Below are 21,528 nucleotides of genomic sequence, written 5' to 3' on the forward strand. Positions count from 1 at the left end.
CCATTCACAGGAAGTGGCCAACAAACCTCACTGGCTCTCTGAGTTTGGTTCGCACTACCTTTCATGTAGTTACAGCATTGATCTGAGAGTGACATATTTAAAGATACGGGTGTAAACAACAAATCTGGCACAATCAGATCTGCTCCTGAAAAGCAAAATGTTCCACTGTTTTTTTTGTGCCTTTAAACACTTTCAAGAAAGCAAATGTCCGGATATAATCTTGAATTTGATTTGCGGGTTTTCACGCTCTTCCCGCGTTCAACAAATACTAGACAAATATTAAGGGAAACTTATATATGTAAGTTCCCTGCCTCAACTTCAGCCATGTTGCCAGCAGAAGACATTTAACATAAGAGAGCATGGAAGCATTCATAAAAATGCCACACAGGTAACCAAAAAAATGAATAATTCTATTTTCCACCCACTAAATTGCAATTCACTGTCAACTGGAAGGTAGGAGGTTAAGCATGGAGGAGCTTCTGTGGAAAATGCTGTGAAATGAAAAGTCTTTCAGAGCCGTGAGCACCATCTGCAAATTGATGGATACTGATCAAAAACTTTCAGCCTGCATTATTTATTCCTAAATGATGGGGAATATATTTCCAAGTATTTACAGTGCTGAGCACAAACCCAGTCTGTGACAGCTGCTAAAAATGCCATATTTTTTTTTTTTTAGTTGCGGTTTATTTTGTTTGCGAATATAAACATTTTTTCTTTTTTTTACCTTTTTTAAACAGTTTGTCACACTGCTTCATGCTATTACTGGATTGTGATGACACCCCTTGTTTATGCCTGCCCAGCTATCTTCGCAGTAAGAAGTGAAATTGATAATACCTCAACGGTAATTTAAATCATAAACACGCAGCTCCTTGAATCCTGACATAAAAGCATTATTATTCTTGCACGATCGCTCAATATAATGTATTGTAAATTACCATAGGCCTTTGTATGTGCATCTTAAGTGGAGCAGGGAAGGCAACATTGTAGGCAACAACAATTTGTAGCATTTCAGATTTGAGGAAAATTAATCTCCGTATTAAGTGAGTGGCTAGTCGACTCGTGATCCTGGAAGTGAAGTTGTCACCCATAAAATGTCTAGCTTTGCCTTTGAGCAGTCAACCTTTACTGCAGATCTTCCTTGTTTCTGCCATGCAGTGAAATTATTCAGTAATCTAATGAGATGTGCTGTACAAATAATTATCCCCAGAACAGAACAGCCGTACTATGCAGAAACAGATGGGATACTGCCATGCTTATGAATATATAATTTACACGCAGCAAAGGCACTGGCTTAAACAGCAGGAACATCAACTCTTGCTATATAAGATGTTAGCGTAAAAGGCGGCCATACTTAACAGCCGAACACTTTCTTGCACGTGTATGACAAATGAATCCATCAAGATAGAACGGCTGTCTTTAGCCAACCCTGGAATTAAGTATCCACTGGCCCTCACAGCATCTATGCTGGAGAAGAAGCCTAGCTTGGGGAAGATAAAAACTCAACAGCATCATATATATGAAGTCACATCTGGTCTAATTATTAATACATTGGGCTGCTGAGCAGACATGGAGAGAAGAGACATTAAACATGTTGGAATTGTGATCCTACAACACAAGCTCTTGCATCTCTATCATAATATTTTATTGATGTAATGACTTAACAGAGGTTTGAAGTACGGACCACAAGTAAAGCTGCAAGAGCAGAGGATTCACCAGGGACATTGGACTAAATGGGACTGTGACAAAAAAAACACCTCCTTAGAGGTGGGGCCAGCATCAATGGGTGACGTCAAACAACTCACAGGAGTAGCTACAAGTCTCATGCAGTCAGATATGATTCAAGAAGAAGGAAGCCTGTATATAACACAAAGGTTCTATCTTCTACCAATTACACTAAGGGAATGTTTTAAACGATTCATAGGCATGCAATAATGGCACACCAATTTTTTTTACATTTCTCTTTTTTTTTTTTGCATAATCAACACACAGGTTACAAAAAAGTAAAAAAAAAAAAAACAATGCAAACACTTAAACATCTCACTTAACCTTGGCTTGTGACAATGAAACTCGTAACTTGGGGTCCTTGAAAAGAAACACTTGAAAGGGATATACACAAAGGCATGATTAACTTTAATCACCATTCACTTAAACTGTGCAGAGTAATTAAAACTACATCATTCTTTAAAATCTACATAACTATGTCCTGAAGATATTCTCATTAGTAATACTTCATGTTCTACTACACCAAAAGGGACCCAGGTTTACAAGGTCAAACAAAGAATTAAGTAAATGGCAAATTTTAATTGCTGTCAAACTTTATTTAACGTTAGTATGCCTGGTAGAGATCATAACGGAAAAGAATAACACTCACGTTCATGATCTGGAAGGGTCCTTGACACTAATTACCACCCACGGTTCCTCACATACTAAAAACAGGTCTAAAGTCAGAACTAGCATTATTTTGGATTCCTAGCTAGAAAATTCAGGGGAAGGGGAAGAACAGGGTCTATTGTTATAAAAACTGTTATGAAGCTAAAGCATAATGTGTTGTAAACTGTAAGCTTAAGTGGTGTTCCACCATTGCACTCTCTAATATTAAGGTTTATAGAGACACTCTTGCCATAGTGTGCACTTTAATGCGTATTATAGGTGTTTCTACAGAATCCCCCCAAATACACCCCTCCCCCCCAGTATATGCCATATAAGAGATGCATAAGGCCAAATGCATATCTCTGCAAGGGATGTTTTTTTTTTACCTCTAGTCAGTCTAATCCAGCGCTCGGTCTGCTTAACACTGCATGCAAGCTCTGTTAAGACCCCAGTGCCCAGAAACATGGAGAAATAAAAGTTTGCGTCTTTGTTTTAGAAGAATGCACATTAACCCCTTCAAATCCCCTATGGACCTATACATATAGCCTAAAAAGCACTGCCTAGAAGACCTTTAGGTCGTACATGAACGTCCTGAATATCTGCTGCTAAATGGGAGATCAGGATGTCTTTCAGCCGAAAAATCTCTTAAGACATAACTATTACAAACACTACCCTATAGGGTACTATGTAAGGGATATGTTGTATGTTTGATACGTCTGTAATCATGGGATTTTGCCGAACAGAAATTCAGCAATGGTTCAGCAAGTGTAGAAGAAAATTGCCAAAAATGTTTTTTTTTTTTGTTTTTTTTTTTTTACACACTAACACTCAAAACTATTGTTTTTTCTATGGTTTTAAATGAAAACCCCATTTGTTCTGAAAACAAATGTGTAATTTGTGTGGGTACATCAAACACAAAAAGGGTTTAGTTGATTAAACTGACATATGGTAAAAAATGGCAAAACAGCCCAGGGACGTGTGGTACCAAAAAACCCTGGGACCAGATCACGTTTGTTTGTGAGTGGCATTTATATCACACACAGCGTAATATTGGTTTCAGCATATTGCACTATTACTGTTTATTTATTTTTTTCCTATGTATCACAACTCATCCAGGAGGTCACAAAAACAGACTAAGATGTAAAGAACTGCAGGCCCCACTTGCCTCAGTTAAGAGTGTTCACAAATCCACAATTAGAAGGAGTGCATAAATGTTACCTATGGGAGTGTTACAAGGCGAAACCCACTGCTGACTCAAAAGAGCACAAAGGCTGGTCTCACATTTACCAAAAAAAATACCTTGATGACCCCAAGACATTTGAGATATTCTGTGGAATGATGAGTCAAAAGTGGAACTTTTTAGAAGACCATGCTCGAAAACCCTCCAATGTGGCTAAATTAAAAGAATTCTGCCATGAGGAGGCAGCATCCATTTGGGCTAGAATGTGCTTACTTAATTTACAACCAGATATTTCATGTTGATGCCTTACTTTAGGTACTAAGGACAACAGTCAATTTCCAACTATAACAAAATACAATACATAGAATGACTTTCTATGTGGAAGCCTACAATATGTTTTACAAAAAATCATTGATAATACAGGCATAATCTTAGTTCTTGTACTTTCTTCCCTCAAGCACGACAGAGAAACCTTAGCCAGTTATTTTGAAGATTACAGTAATTTCTAAAACTGTTTAAGAGCTATTGATAAAAACACATAATGTTATGTTATACATTATAAAGTGTGTGATTTTACTGCAACTGAAAAGATTCCTTAGTATTGCCCTAAAGCTTATTGTCAATACCAAGTATGAGTTTGTTAGGGCAGATGAGGGAAACAAAGGAGTCATTCCAAATGGAATAATACCATCATTACTTACATTTCTTTGAAGACGTGAATATAAATTGAAGGAGAGCTAGACTTCACCGTAGCTACAGAGTCAAAAGTTAAGATGGGAGCTAAGTTAAGATGTGGAGGCCAAGTACCTTTATCCAGATGTGCTTCACGGCCCATTTGGATTTCCAGGTTTTTACCACTGAGATACACACCTAAGCAACCATTTATTAAGAGTGTTTTGCAGTTTATGTTAATAGCCTTCAATAACTTATGAATCCTTAATGCTTATGTGGTCTTGCCAGGTGTATGGTGCACCATAACTCACAATCTCTTAGCAAAGGCCCAACACCCCAGCTAGTGCCAAGAAACTGAGGTTCTACCCTGTGTCAAGACAGTTAGAGAGTTCCTAGCTAAATTTATAAGGCAAAATTTTACATGATTAATGAAATACATCTGGCCAAGGTTTATACAACTAAAGGCTAGAAATGATGGTTCTAGTGCTGTGATAAGTTACAAGAAGGCAACATTAATCACTGTAGGTGGAACAGCACCTTGGGCAGCAGTCAGATTTCTGCTGATACAATTTTGCACATATTGATTTCTATGGATAGAACTCCATACGCTCATTCCTTATCAATTTAGATTTAAGACTTCATTGTCTTATTAGCTTATAAGTCAAATTTATTTTCTCCAAATATGCATTTCCGTCACAAGAAATACATTGCTAACAGCAAAACATACAGCATACATTCTAATCAATAGCATCTACAGTTGATAAATGAGAATTCCAACGTAATGTACAATTAAAAAATCTTGAGATAAACTTGAGCTTTCTAAAGGAAATATGTATGCATAGATCTAGAATTTGTCTTAGAACAGATGGAGAGATCAGCTTATATCAAGGAACTTGTTTATTTATAGAATTTTAAGGCCAAAACATATCTATGAAAGTATTCTATAAGGAATACATTTTCTGATCCAGTTTAAAGAAAATGTAGCAGCAACTCCTTTTAGTTTAACGATATGAACACGTCATATAAAACGAGCTGAAGGGACACAAAATAAGTTAAGTCTGCACCTGCGTTATGCGTCAGGAGTGCTATCTGAGTAGTCTGCATTTGTGTGGCATCTGATGAAAGGACTTAAACGAAAAGTGTCCCATACATGGTTACAAAACATCACGTTTCCATTGTTTTTTAATGTTCTATTATTGGTAACATTAACTATTTGTGAATTAATGGGACGGTTTTTCACTCCACCAACAATGGAGCATATTAAAGTATTATCCATGGTTCTACCTAGAGGAAGCCCCCCCCCAAAAAAAATTCCTATAAAGGTTGCAGTGCTCCAGGACTGGTTTTCTTCCACTGGCAGGAAAGAGCTCCTACTAAAATCAATGGACATGCTTTTTGCACACGGGTGAATCTTATTCCTTTGAATCCGGTTTTATAATTAACAATTGTCTGTTTGCAGTTTGCTGAGAAGAGGAAAAACGTGATCATTAAATCAAAATGACCATTCTAGAGAAGTGCTGACATCAGACAGGAATAAGAAACAATGAGCTGCAACGAAACCATTTCAACTAAATATGTGTACAAAATCATACATGCTTTACGGTCAATACCACATTAATGAAAAGACGGACTTCCAATATACCAGACAAAAACCGACTATTGGATTCCCATTTAAAAAACAATTCTAAGAGTAAACTACTTTTATACTGCAGAACTAAATTACTAATACATTCTGTACATCCCTCACAAGCTCAATAGCCAATTCTAATCCTATTATAAGAATTTACTGTTTAACTGTCGAGGAGCTATGCTCTGCCATTTTAACGTTCCCACTTCAATCACTGTCTTGTTAAATGTCTTTGATGTTCACACGCTAGTATTTGATCTTAAGCATTTACCAAAGGATATTCATCAGAGGCAGTCCAAGAAATATTGCGCAAGTCAAAAAGTATATTAGAGATATCACTTCCAAAAAGGTATCATTAACTCTGAGGTACACCTGCAAAACATGATAGAAAAATATTACGACGGCTAAGCGGTGTTGAAATTTCTATGCTAAGTTGAAATGTTTCATAACCTACGCTAAGAAAATGCAGTAACATTATTAGCGTTGCTTTGCTTTTCGTTTTATACCTGTTTCCTGGTCCTTGTACACATGGTTAAGATTCATTATATAGCGTCTGCAAGAGTTTGTTATTAAAAACAAAACAGCGTGATTAACACAAGCTGAAGCTTAAAGGGACACTATAGCCATTGCATGCGTTTTGATGCATGAGAGCTGTGAGGTCCCTATAAATTATCATGGTGTTGCTTTTGCAAATGCATGAGGGATTTTATATCCTTGGTATATCGCACGCATATAATGTGTTTGGGTGAACACCTTTCCCCCGTTGGTTCGCAATGGGAACACTTTCCTGCCACTGCTTGGATTCTTCAAGCAGCAGCAAGAATTGATGAATCCAGTTGGTGGACGGTAGCTGCAGGGCTGCAGCTTCTACCTCAGGTACCTACTTTTTTTATTTTATTTTTTATTAATATTTCACATATGCATGTATCTCTATTTCTGTACTTCTTGTCTGCATCTCATTACATGGCTATTATTTACAAACATGTCTGCAATAAATGTGGGTCAATTGCAACATCTCTGCTGTTTTCACATATATGAATTGATTACCATCATAATGTAGCTTTTAGTGCATCGATATGACTATGCATCACAAGAGCAAACCCACATAAGATTTAAATTAAGTCTTAGTTATGCAGAGTTCCATTAGTAAGATGATATTCCAGAAATCTCCCCAGGCTAAATATGCATTGTGCAGAGATCGCTTGGCTTTTCTTGATAAAAAAAAAAAACAACAACAAAAAAGGGAAAAAATTTAATTTAGGTCTCACAATATACATATCATGAAAGCACACATTAGACTCGAGTGTCTTTGAAACGGCACTATTATATATGTATATTCCCCTAAATGTTGTGTGAGACATATGCCCTGTGTGACTTGCAATTAAAATAATGTAAATCATTTCTTTTTTTTATCCCAGAGAATATAGTTTTTAGAAATGTGTGATAGCTTTTAGTTAACATATTCATAGAATAAAATGAAGAGTCCTTTAAGCCTTCTTATGAGTGACTTTAAATCACATTTTATGAATAGCATGGGCTACAAAGAACATGTATTAAATAGTGTAATTGAATGAGCACACTTTTAATACTCCATCCTGTGGATTCAGAATGAGGAAAGGTGTAATAAATGCAGACTTCTTGGAACCGTTAACCTGGAATATGGCTTTGTCCTATATAACAAAAACAGTGCCTTTCTTTCTATGCAACCAGTTGTACTTGTATAGTAGCTATATTAAGACATACAATGCCTAACAAGACCAGAGAAGTCTTTCTAAGGTGTCCATATGTTAAAAACTTTATTCACTAGCATTGATCAGTATTATAGCACCAGTCAACGAAACGACAAAAGGATTCTCCATTTATTTTTGTAATATACACCTGTCAGTTAAAGAAAAATCCATGTTAAAGTGACACTGATTTTTAACTCTTAAAAATCATTAAGCAAATAAGGTTTTATACTTATGATAAAAGTAGGGTTTGCAGAATTGTTCCCCTAACTAAAAACCCTTACTTACCAGAGATTACGAGATACATGGGATTAGGAGGACATGAACATCTGCAGGTAAAGGTAAAGAAATGTGGGGGGGGGGTTCTGAGAAACCCTTAAAGGAATGATACTGCAAGCCTTTAGCATTTTAATCAATAATATGAAATGCTAGAGTTTGCAATTCATGTTTTGAACATAAATACAAGTATTTTAATTTCTTCCTGCAATGCACAAATGACTACTTAGCACTAGCACAGAATATTCTCTTCTGAGCCATAAACCAACCTGATTGTTTATGCAAATATCTCAATCAGAGGTCAAGAAAAGTGAGGTACACGAGACCTAATGTTCACACAGAACAGTCAATGTGTGGACAAACTGCTGACTTAAAATGTAATTATATTGAAGACTGTCAGAATAGAAACCTGCAGCTTGACGAGCTAAATACCCGCAAAAGAAAATATTGGATCTGCAGAAAGGCAGACCGTGGAAGCCAAAATATTAGCAAACAGAATTCTCGCCCGACGCATAGAACAAAAGAGACAAGAATCAATAAAAGCCGCACATTTCATCCAAGCACCATGAACGCCTGTGTGCTTGTCAAACAAACTTTGCCTGTTTCAATACAAATCCTCAATGAGATAATCTATGGTAGAAAATGACTAAGAATAAAGGAAGACTGCTGTGAACATAAGTGTGTCCCTTTTTAATGCCATCAAATATTTGCAGAGGTAAATTCTTAGTAATATTTTCTTTTAAAAGTTTAAATAAGTTAAGTAGATTTAACTAGGCTCATCTCTACACATGTGTGTAAGATGTACCCTCTTGTGGTGGTTTTATGTTTTTCTACTTCTTTTGATTATTGTTATTTTGGTATTCTGACCCGGCTTCGTTAGACCATGCTGCTATTCTTCTGGTATCCTGACCTGGCTTTGTTTGACCGCAGTGCTATTCTTCTGGTCTCCTGACCCGGCTTTGTTAGACCATGCTGCGATTCTTCTGGTATCCTGACCCGGCTTTGTTAGACCATGCTGCGATTCTTCTGGTATCCTGACCCAGCTTTGTTAGACCATGCTGCTATTCTTCTGGTATCCTGACCTCGCTTTGTTAGACCATGCTGCGATTCTTCTGGTATACTGACCTGGCTTAATTTGATCATGGCGCTATTCTAGTACCCTGACCACTAGACCACACTACTATTCTGCTCTCCTGACCTGGCTTCTTTTTCCCACACTGCTATACTGGTCTCCTGACCTGGCTTTGTTGGACCACACTGCTATTCTGGTATCCTCGTTGGCTTTGTTAGCCCATGCTGCTATTCTTCTGGTATCCTGACCCGGCTTTGTTAGACCATGCTGCGATTCTTCTGGTATCCTGATCTGGCTTTGTTAGACCATGCAGCTATTCTTCTGGTATTCTGACCTGGCTTTGCTAGACCACACTACTACTCTGCTCTCATGACCTGGTTTCGTTGGTCCACACTGCTATTCTGGTATCGTCACCGTGCAAACATTTTTATCTATATATTTAACCAAGTAAATGGAAAACTCACAGGCCAAAGTATATTTATGATGCTTTGTTTTTTTGTTCCTACCTGTATCATTCTGGCATAGATGTTCAGAAGGGGGAGTAAGCACATTTTTGGATATCACAGACATAAAAAAATGCACTCGCCTTCTTGTTTTCAGGCAAAGATACACAGAATTCCTGGCCTGTTTGCAGCCTTGGGAGACTGGAGACCTGCACCATTGCGTTAGAGATTTTAAACTAAAATGCTCTGATCATCCTGCCATGTGTAGAGCTCTATATATCTCCCTTCTTGCTACAGAAGGTCACACTAGATCCGTTTTTTTGCTACTTTGGGAGGATATGCTCCATTTTGTGCTCAGCAACCATACTTCTAACAGGTCCGTTTACCAGTTTAAGAACTTGTAACTGCAATGATTTCTTTTCCACTTGCATGGTATATAATTATAGCAGCTTCCCGGTCAGTCAACCGCTGAAAAGGGATTTTTCTCTTATCTTTGGCTAAAGTATAGATAGGTTTCTTAAATGGAAAACTATCCACGCATACAGCAGAAAACACCTCCCCATCCATATTAGCAAATTTTATATATGTTGGCAGTCTGCACAGGATCAACCAACAGCAGAACTTATGTGGACTTCGAATTATCTACTGCTCTTTCTCGTGCTACCAAATCACCTTCAGAGGTTGGGGATGCTTTGAAGAGACAGGCAGCTTGTAGTAAGGCTGCGCAGTAAACAGTGGTTCCAAAAACTGCCCAATGACGCTACTTAGATAATATTTTTTAGGAACTAAAGACTGAAAATAAAGCGCTTACCAATAAACATAAAAGATCAAAGCAAAGCAAATGGATACAGCAATCCAATAATCTGACAAAGTGATATTTAACTGACAGCAATATCTCCTTGACAAGATGTACTGTGGATCGCAGCAGTAATAATAAATGACAAGCAATAGAAGATACAACAAAGTCAATGATTGCCTTTTCTGCATTTGCTTTGTAGAGCTATAGGAAGCTATGGATCACCACATTTTTAGCTGCACAAACTTTCACAGCGCTCCATCTGTCAGAGAGAAAAATTGTGAACCTTGCCCCATTTACAAGCTCACGTCTCATTTCCAGAAACACTCCCTTTTTGCAGCTTTCTTTTGTTGTATTCCCAACCATAAATTTAATCCTGCTTCCAGTTAAATGGAGCAATTGCTTAAAAGTTTCATTTGTAATTTCTAATAAATGGCAAAGCAGACACTTGAGAAATTGTAGTTCTTGCTTTGGTACTTGTGTCCTAAGCACAATGTTAAGATGTACGCACATAGCACTTTGGATTTCAGCTCATTTCATTCACTTGGGTTTCTAAAAATATTTTCAATACAATTGGAATTGGGTTTATCCATTCCTGCAGCTACGCTGATTTTGCAGTGATGAATGGTTTCACTGTCATAGAGGTTGTTGGCTCCTCATCAGTCTGGTTGCAGCTTGCTGTCCAGGGGTTAATAGGGAGGAGGTTTAATTGCACCTCCCCAACACATTAATAAAGTTTTAGTAGCCGTATAAACTGCTTTGTGTGCCCACTATGTAGGAGGTGAGAGTAGGTTCTCACCCTATTGAGAGTGTGCTTTGACATGGCGGGTGACCTTGATTATGCTTTGGCCAATAATATAACCAAAACCTCTCGTTTATATTATGTTTATATATTTGTTAGCAGCTTTATTAGGGTGAGAAGCGCAGACGGTTTTTGTTTCTTGTATTCACTGTCGTAGATACAGACAGTGCAGAATTTCAAAGCCAGCATTACGACTGTTCACTATATTATAGAAAATAACCAGTAGTTGTCCACGAAAACACAGTGGTACCAGAAACAGTTTTATGGTTTATGTTGCAGAATAAATAATAAATATCAGACTAGATGGGCCGAATGGGTCTTATATGCAGGCAGGTTCTAAGTTTCCATGTTTCCTGGGATTTGAACTCAGCAGGCACCTGTTCAAGAAAGACTTTTTTTTTTATTTATTTATTTTTTTTACACAATACCTCTGTTTTAATAATACACACAAACACACACATATTTGTGTGTGTGTATATATATATATATATATATATATATATATTCCAAGAAAATTAAGACAATAAATTAATCCTAGAAAATCCTGGAAAGTAGACTTTAGCAGAGCATTTAATCACAGTTTATCATGAATAAAGGCAAGTACAATGCCTTTATTCACTATTAAAATATTCTTGCTATTAGGGACAAATGTATGTAGAATTTAGAAGTAAAATACACATATCTACATACCAGCTCCAATTTCTAGTAATTGGAAAAAGACCCTAGAGATCATTTTGTAATAGAACAAAACAGGAGTGTCAACTTGTGATGTTAAGGGCTGATCCTAGGACCTGTCCTGGCCTACCTCACGGGCACAGTGAAACTAGATCATTCATGAAAACAATCTTCCTGTCCTGTTTGTGGACTTACAATAGAAGCATCACCCCATCGCATAAAAATGGGGAAAATACGGTAAAACTACTTAAGCATTGCTTTTACTAAATATAGTAGTATTGTAATAAAAAGGAGGTTCATACCTTTTCTGAGTCAACTTTTCCTTTGGTGAATTCTAGCTTCCAAAATTGTAAGGCCTGTTCTAATGTTAATCCAATACCTTTTAGGAAAAGGCCATACTGCATACGTCCACCATGACGCAAGTGGTGATTATCTCGCAAAGACTTGTGAAGCTGGCGCATGCAGAGTGGAAATGACTTGCTTGCAAGCTACAACGGAAAGAAAACAAAAAAAAAAGGGAGTAAATACTGGAAAAAGTGACTTCAACTGAAATACATTTCAAAGCAGCAAAATAAAGAAAATATTATTTTCAGAAAATACAGAAGAAAGCAAGCAGAGTTTAGTCTGAAGCAACTACAAAATAATTACCGGAACTAGAAACAAAAAGAAATGGATAAATGCAAAGTGAACATACAACCAGATACATTCAAGAGAGTAAGATACTGTTCATGCTGATGAAAAAGAAAAAATAAATATATATATATATATATATATATATATATATATATATATATATATATACTGCTCAAAATAATAAAGGGAACACTAAGATTACACATCCTAGATCTGAATGAATGAACTAATCGTATGACATACTTTCGTCTTTATATAGTTGAATGTGCTGACAACACAATCACACAAAAATTCTCAATGGAAATCAAATTAATCAACCCATGGAGGTCTGGATTTGGAGCCACACTCAAAATCAAAATGGAAAACCACACTACAGGCTGATCCAACTTTGATGTAATGTCCTTAAAACAAGTCACAATGAGGCTCAGTATTGTGTGTGGCCTCCAGGTGCCCGTATGACCTCCCTACAACGCCTGGACAGTCTGTGGTGCAACGTGGCGTTGGTGGATGGAGCGGGACATGATGTCCCAGATGTGCTCAATTGGATTCAGGTCTGGGGAACGGGCGGGCCAGTCCATAGCATCAATGCCTTCCTCTTGCAGGAACTTCTGCCACACTCCAGCCACATGAGGTCTAGCATTGTCTTGCATTAGGAGGAACCCAGGGCCAACCGCACCAGCATATGGTCTCACAAGGGGTCTGAGGATCTCATCTCGGTACCTAATGGCAGTCAGGCTACCTCTGGCAAGCACTTGGAGGGCTGTGCGGCCCCCCAAAGAAATGCCACCCCACATCATTACTGACCCACCGCCAAACCGGTCATGCTAGAGGATGTTGCAGGCAGCAGAATGTTCTCCACGGCGTCTCCAGACTCTGTCACGTCTGTCACATGTGCTCAGTGTGAACCTGCTTTCATCTGTGAAGAGCACAGGGAGCCAGTGGCGAATATGCCAATCCTGGTGTTCTCTGGCAAATGCCAAACGTCTTGCACAGTGTTGGGCTGTAAGCACAACCCCACCTATGGATGTCGGGCCCCCATACCACCCTCATGGAGTCTGTTTCTGACCGTTTGAGTGGACACATGCACATTTGTGGCCTGCTGGAGGTCAATTTGCAGGGCTCTGGCAGTGCTCCTCCTGCTCCTCCTTGCACAAAGGCAGAGGTAGCGGTCCTGCTGCTGGGTTGTTGCCCTCCTACGGCCTCCTCCACGTCTCCTGATGTACTGGCCTGTCTCCTAGTAGCGCCTCCATGCTCTGGACACTACGCTGACAGACACAGCAAACCTTCTTGCCACAGTTCGCATTGATGTGCCATCCTGGATGAGCTGCACTACCTGAGCCACTTGTGTGGGTTGTAGACTCCGTCTCTTGCTACCACTAGAGTGAAAGCACCGCCAGCATTCAAAAGTGACCAAAACATCAGCCAGGAAGCATAGGAACTGAGAAGTGGTCTGTGGTCACCACCTGCAGAACCACTCCTTTATTGGGGGTGTCTTGCTTATTGCCTATAATTTCCACCTGTTGTCTGTTCCATTTGCACAACAGCATGTGAAATTGATTGTCCATCAGTGTTGCTTCCTGAGTGGACAGTGTGATTTCACAGAAGTGTGATTGACTTCGAGTTACATTGTGTTGTTTAAGTGTTCCCTTTATTATTGTGAGCAGTGTATATATATATATATATATATATATATATATATATATATATATATATCCACCAATAACACAAAGCACTTACAGGTCTTGTATCAGTAACAGAAAAATAAATATTTTATTCACATAAACAATGCGTTTCAGCACCTCCATGGAGATCCTTGATTTATGTGAATAAAATATTTTTTTTCTATTACTGATACAAGACCCGTGAGTGCTTCGAATTATTGGTGGATATTATGTGGCTATTCGAATGCACCGGAGAGCTGAACATTCAAATGGATTGATATATACATATACACACACACGCATTGATATATCACATACACACATTTTATGCCTTATGCAGTACTCACAGCATCAATTTGCTCAAGTGAAATTTTGCCAGTGTTTCTCTGGGAGCTAAAGTCTTGCCCAATATAAGAATGGCTGAAAAACAAACAAACAATTAGCAAAGTAGAATCGCAAACTGTATATAACATGACCATATCGCTAAAAATTATGAGAAACCCCCAAGAGAAGTTATATGTGACAGTTCACATGCTTTGTTACTAGGCAACCAGAATAAATCAGTATTATAAATGAAAGTAATGTTATTCTTATTACAAATCTAAGCTTTTCTATCCAATGTATCATTAAATTCAAATAACTGACATTCACTGACACCTTTTTTGCTGAAATGCATTGCGGTATTTAATAAAGGGACAGTTTACTAATGAAGAATGCATATGAGTACTCTGTCAGTACTTTAATATGCATTCTTGAAAACCATGATCCGATGTTTCCCGACACTAATTGGCTGCCTGAAATCAGAAGAACAAAACTTTGGAAAACAAAGGAGGTGCGGAGTTACAGATTCTAATGAAGGTAAGTGATTATATATATATTATATAGTGATATATATAGTGATATATAATATATATGTATATTATATGCATATATAAACACATTGCAGGTTTAAACAATAATATTCACGTACTCACAAAGTAATTTAATAGGCATTCTTTGTTAATGAGGCTGTCTGGGACACTGGACTGTCCCTTTAAGGTAATCCAGGTAGACCCATTCTTTGGCTTCAAGGTAAACTGCGGGACTTGGCAACTCAGTATACATTTTTACCGCTCAGTTACCTTTGGCCCGCACCATTTATTCTCTTCCATCCACTAATGCACCTTTGCTAGTTTTAGTTTCATTTCACCCTAATTGATAAACTACATACGGGCTGCATTAACTGCACCCTCGGAAGAATGCCGTGATTATTATTTGATCAATTACTCATTTGCAATCTTGTTACCAATGCATTGGTTTCAAGCACTTTTGTAGAACAAGATCTTGTAGCAAATACCAAGTGGGTTGTTTTGGAGCAAATGTAATGATTACACAATTACCAAACCGTTTCAATTAATTTCTCAATTTGTTAATTAAAAAAATACACACACTTGAAACCACAAAGTCAAACTACAAGTCAAGGTGGTCCGGTATTAAACCCAATTAAATTAAGCTAGTATTTAAAAAACAAGCAGCCAGGAGTGTCGAATTAATTACTTCCACGCTGTGCTGGAATTTTCCCACAGCACTTCTTGACAGTCTTTTCCTAATTTACAGAACAAACAGGAGGCAGAGAGGAAAATAAAATGAAGCAGACATACAAAAAAAACATCTCTGAACTTTTTTTTTTATGATTTAACCTTTTGTGGTCACAGTGAGCGATCTGCATATCAACTAATACAGTGTAGGTTAATGCAATGAGCAACAAGTTAGGCGCTCAGACTAGCAAAAGCAAAGGTTTATCAAGAAAAAAAAAAAAAACATTAAATACAATATCACAAGGCAGTGAAATACTGTCCCTTAAAAAATATAAATTAGTTATTACAGTGTATAAAATATTCAGCATTGCATTCAAGTAACTATTACTTAAATTTCTGTCCCGTAATACCCACAGCTTAATTAGCAGCATCATTTTTATTATTTACCCCTAAGGGTAGATTACCAGGTCAGACTGGTTTATGCAAAAACATTCTCTGACCAGGCCATTCTGAAAGTTCTGAGAATCTGGGGGGTTCTCATATTGGGTACTAATTTAAAAAAATAATTAAAGCTATTAGTTTGGGACTATTGCCCATTGGCATATACATGCCTCGTGGCCCCTAATATGCGGTCTTAACTAATTATTCATCTACCTACAGGGCTGATCCTACAATTAGGGCACTGAACTGGTAGGCTTAACTTTGATGTTCTTTCCCTTTTTTTCCAAGCAAGCAAACAAGAAGGGTGCCAGAGACATTGTTTGCATAAAGCACCAGCAACCGTACAACCCATCTTGCCTGTCAAAAGGCTCCATAAATGTTTTTTTTTTTTAATTTACAACATGTACAACTAGTCTTGTTGCCCTTGTTAGTGATAAACCCATCTATCTGTACAGACACAGACAAAAAGGGAACATGTTTGACCGCTTCATTGAGTACATACCTCAGATGATTAAGTAATGGCTGCAGCCTCTCGTCAGACTGTACAACAGGCAGGGAACGAGCTGACAGCTGAAAGAAAGGACAGATCGTAAAGCATGCTTCATAACACATTACATTATTATAACCCCTACATTTGTACTATGTACATCTAAACCCATATGAGCCAGGCAGCATAGAAATGTTTCTCTATTGCTTCCAAGATGAATAGTTTTATTTATAAAGATCTACTATAACGTAAAATGTGGGGCAGTCTACAGTCCCGTTGTGTTTCATGGTAAAATTTAGAATGGTGACCCACAATAGTTCTTTGGAGCGTTAACAAAAAAAAAAAAGTATCAGCTCCTATAGACTTTGAAGGTCCATCTGAATAAGCTTCTGCTGCAGGAAGCCCTGTATAATGCATTGTGAAATCAGTTCTCCAAACTACCCTCACACGTGAAATTATGCATCACACAGGGCCATCTCAGTCTTTCTAGCTTGATCCTTTATATTTATATTATCAATAAAGCCGAATGGTGAACCAACGATCAACAGTGTCAAAACAAAAAAGAACTTATATCCTTGGAATGGAAAAATTCAACATCTTTTATTTAAATGGGCAGTCCAAACGCACACTGTGTGAGGGCGGCCTGAGCGACAGCCTAGAAAGACTCGCTGATTTACAAAAAACATTGGGAGAAACTATTTTAGAATGTGCTCTAAATAGGTTCTGCTCTCTACTGCTTGATATGTACTTTGCCTCGCTTTAATACTGAATTTTTCAGCATTTAGCAATATGAAAGCATATTTTTATCTTTACTACCCAGAGTATGCATAGACTCGAATCTGGGTCACTGGTGAAAGTAGCTCAAGGTGACGTAAAAGGACAAACGTAAAATAAATTGCTCTGTCATTTTGTTTATCTAGATAATCTATAAACACGTGTTTTGGATTTCACTAGCAGTGAAACATAATTTGAAATTCCATCAGCCAGGATTCATGGAAGATGTACCCTGGGACAGTTCATTCTAGGTATTGTAGCCTAGAAACCAATAGTACAATTGGAAAAGCTGCGCTGGCTTACTATAAAATGAGTAGACACAATAAAATATGTATATTTTATTAGCAGGTAGACTTCTTTGTACGAAATCTGGGTCATTGGGCCCTCGCTAGAGCTCACCCTGCCCTTACACATATTGAGCGCCAGGACGTGATGTCACTTTCTGGCACGCTCTCATTTTAAAACAGTTATGCAAACCAAACTGGAGATATCTACTCACAATGTCCTGAGCACCCCACTGCTCGTTATATTTGGATTTGCTACGGTGAAAATAAGTGTGTAGTTTTTACAATAGGAATCAACAGTGTTATTGCTGTTACAATGAATTTCTGAACTAAAAAATACAAATAAGGAACAGATTGCTCTAAACGATTACCTTCTTCTAGGTAGACTATATAAATTACTGGGCCGCTTGGCTGGGTTTACCCACCATGCGCTGTAAGCATATAAACAGGTGATGGATGTATGATACATGGAAACACATTTTGAAGAACACTGGCCTATAACATTAACCGACTGAATTTCTATTAGATCTTGCAGATGTGTCAATGCAGTTCCCTGTAGAAATCTATAGATCAAGCGGTCACCAAAATAATAATACAGAAAATACACACATGATGTGCCCAAATTTGCTTTTGGCCTGTACGCAAAATGTTAAGGTACCCAAGGTATCAATGACTATTCAAAATCCCTAATTTGGGAAATATTGATCAACACCGTGGATAAATGCAGCAGCTAACTATGGACCTATAGGCCTTCCTACAAACGTATCTGCAGAGCTGTCACCGGCATGGGTCCCAGTTACATGCAATGTACTATGAGTATGTCTGGCAACAAATTTCCTCAGGGCCTAAGTGCAGACACTACCCACAATGTTATATTTTGATATCCCTGTTTTTCTACTGTACTGATGAACAGGATATATTAGTTACACAAAATAATGCAATAACTCAGGGCATACCCAGTGAATACCAATCAAAAAGCACCTAAATATTGGCAATTCTGCCACACTATATGGCCATATATTGCTTAGCCTGCCACTACGTCAAAGTACCCCTGTCTGGAGAGTCCTTTCTAATTTTTCATGGCTTACCAAAAAAGCTTACATAGGTATTTTTTAAAGGTATTTCGCTGGGTATGCGCTTAATTCCTGCTTTGTTTTGGGTACATATTGGTCATTATTATTCTAACAGCAACCCAGCAACATTAATGTTTATGCATTTTAGGTTCTGCGCCTCCCTAGTTTTTTTGTACTCTGACCAAACCTTAGGGTTCTGTCACACCGGTGCCTCATTATTGATGCCCGGAGAAGGCTTTAAACTGCTTGATTCTCTCTTTGTTAAAATGCAAAGCAGCCCCACTGATTCAGCTCCTTAGTAAGCAATATAGCCATGAGGAATTGGATAGGCCTCACCAAACATGGGGTACTATGACGTAGTGGCGGGCAATATACAGCCATATAGTGGGACAGAATCCCCAATATTTATATTGATAGGATGTTTAATTACACTGGTCTCTGAGCAGTCCGACATATGTATTTGTAAGCCCCAGTGACTACTTTTGCTGCTATTTGGATGCCGTAAATGTAGCCAGCCTCCTCATAAGACCTCACAGAGGGTCCTCTCCGTAACAATTATACAACTATGTTGGCTGGTTGGTGTGCCAAAATTATTGTTTTAAGTACTATATCCCTGCGACCTGTTTAGATTCTAAACTGGTGCTAAAAATAGCAGTCAAACACTATCAAGAAAATATATTTTTTTGTAGTGCCGGTAGCTGAAAACACACATTTTGCTATAATGGCGCAAGTCACCAGAATAATATGATTTTCATCACACCCTGTCATTTAGAAGGTGGGCAAAACGTGATAACTAACACTCTCATTCAATCTGTTGGCTATGAAGGAGCCAGAGCTCTCGGCTGCGCTGAAAGTGATCTCAACTGGGAAATTTACCGCATGACTGGTCTCCCATTTCAGGACTGACTCGAGCTTTTTACACAATGCAACAAAGCTTGCCAAGTAACTTCTGTGATATAGGGAAAATACTAGCATCCTTGTGTCACTCTCTAAAGACTAAAATGGAAAAGAAAAAATGTATAACAAATAACTACACTCAGTAAAACAAGCACAAACATCAAAAAGTTATAGTTTGTCGGTTGTAAGTATGCTTAATTGGGTACATGCATGCCAAACGCAGCTTGCAAGGGCTATGCAAAGAATTGGGTCTAACGGAGCACCAGTTTATGCGTATCTCAAACCCCATGTATACCAATTCATATTTTAGAGTACCATTACACACATAGAGACCTTCCCCCTATAAACAATTCATTTTGAGGTTTCATTTTAGCAAATACAAAGCTATTAGTAAAACAACCACATTAGCGATCCAGAAGCCATCTCGCTTTTCTGGCAGAACCGAGTTTGATGTCGTTTTCATACCATTTACGTTGTTAGGCATGAGAATAAACCATGGTTCCCCGGTAAGACAGTATATATAATTTTAGCATTATTACATGTAGATTTAAGACACCTGATGGCCACCTGTTAAGTCCTTTAAGTCTCTCACGTATGAGTTTTACAGTGAGAAGTGAGACAAGCCATCCCACACTGTAAAATTATATCAATGGTACACTATCACCAAAAATGTATCATAATGCTGAACTCATAAGTTCAGATGTTATAAGAAGAAATGTTCCGTGACACTTGTGCATCACAAATATCATTTTGGAGTGTGTTTTTACCCCCTACATTTCTCACTGCATAAAACAGCAGGCCAGTGGCTCCTCCTGTCATTTAGAATAGCAATATTATCGGAAGAACATGCGAGTATTGCACCTTTTCCTTTGGATGTACATGCTGAGGCTCTAGTTTGTAAGCTCGATTGAGCAGGGCCCTCTGTAAGACTAATTGTTATGTTATATACAACTCGTCATGTCCTGTTCACCCCTTGCGCAGTGCTACGGAATATGATGGCGCCATATAAAACAAATAATAAATGTACAAATCTGCTCAAATGCAGACATTGTGCTTATGGCAACAGTATTTAGCGTTAGGACCCACCTACATTGGAGTACTTTGGCGTAGTGGTGGGCTTAGCATAATATGGCCATATAATGTGACTAAAACTCCAATTTTGTCATCTTAGAAAGGTGTTTTTAAGTAGCTTTAACTACAGTTATGAGCGTTTATAACCTATTTGATGTGAGTGCGCTGATTTAGAGATTATATATATATATATATATATATATATATATATATATATATATAAATATATATATATAATATATACACACACAAATGCTGTGGACCACTTCAGACGCGGTATTGAATTTTGTTAGTTTTGATGCAGTAATAACTCATGGAGCAAATCTGTTGATAGATTACTATTAGGAGAGTCTGCTGCATTCAAGAAAAGAGTTAACAGCAAGGTTGTGAACAAAATGGGTCCAACGACAATTGTATATGAAGTTTACCTATTTTTGCACAACCCTCCCATTTGTAGATCTGCTTGTGATCATCTGCATATGGTTCGCTTTTCCCCTTTTTACAAGAAAATAGCTACATTATTTAAGTGTCATTTTTAAGGGTTTAATACTTATGCATACATTTTTTTTTTATTTTTGTTGTGTTTTTTTTGTTAAGCCAGACACACAATGGTCACAGTATCTTATCACACCATTTGTTGTTTCCAGTACTTAAAGAGGTGGGTACAGTGCTGAACGATACTACGCGAATAGGTATATAGATCGATACATACATACATATCATAAATACGTAGAAAAACCCACCACAGTAGCAGCTACTGTGACAATCGCAATAAGAGATTAAACTAATCCATCTTAACACACAGCTCTGCATAAAATCACTTGTAAGCTTTACCCCCTGGTTCACAGTCAGTCTTGTATTACTAGCCGTAAATTGAAATAACCCTGGGTAAAACTATGCTACTGTATTCTCCACATAATGTTTATGTGGATTCAAAAAAAATCCATAATCCTTAGAAATGGCATGCCTTACCAACAGCTAGCAAACTAATTCCCAATTTTGGCATGAAGGACGAATAACAATGAATATTTGTCAGAATATCGAATGTAC

The 21,528-nt window shown here is 37.8% G+C and overlaps 1 protein-coding gene across 2 annotated transcripts in view; it reads right to left on the reverse strand.

The window, feature by feature from the left end:
• PRIM2 (DNA primase subunit 2) overlaps window positions 1-21,528 on the reverse strand; it is a 67,587-nt gene that overhangs the window by 11,490 nt on the left and 34,569 nt on the right. For both annotated transcript variants that reach the window (XM_053458855.1, XM_053458856.1), the window contains exons 8-10: window positions 16,395-16,462; window positions 14,282-14,354; window positions 11,943-12,128 (exon numbers count right to left, since the gene is read on the reverse strand). In XM_053458855.1, the coding sequence (XP_053314830.1) occupies window positions 11,943-12,128; window positions 14,282-14,354; window positions 16,395-16,462 (327 nt within the window). The remainder of the gene's footprint in view (window positions 1-11,942; window positions 12,129-14,281; window positions 14,355-16,394; window positions 16,463-21,528) is intronic.

The sequence above is a fragment of the Spea bombifrons genome, chromosome 3 (assembly GCF_027358695.1).
Source record: "Spea bombifrons isolate aSpeBom1 chromosome 3, aSpeBom1.2.pri, whole genome shotgun sequence".
Lineage (NCBI taxonomy): Eukaryota > Metazoa > Chordata > Amphibia > Anura > Pelobatidae > Spea > Spea bombifrons.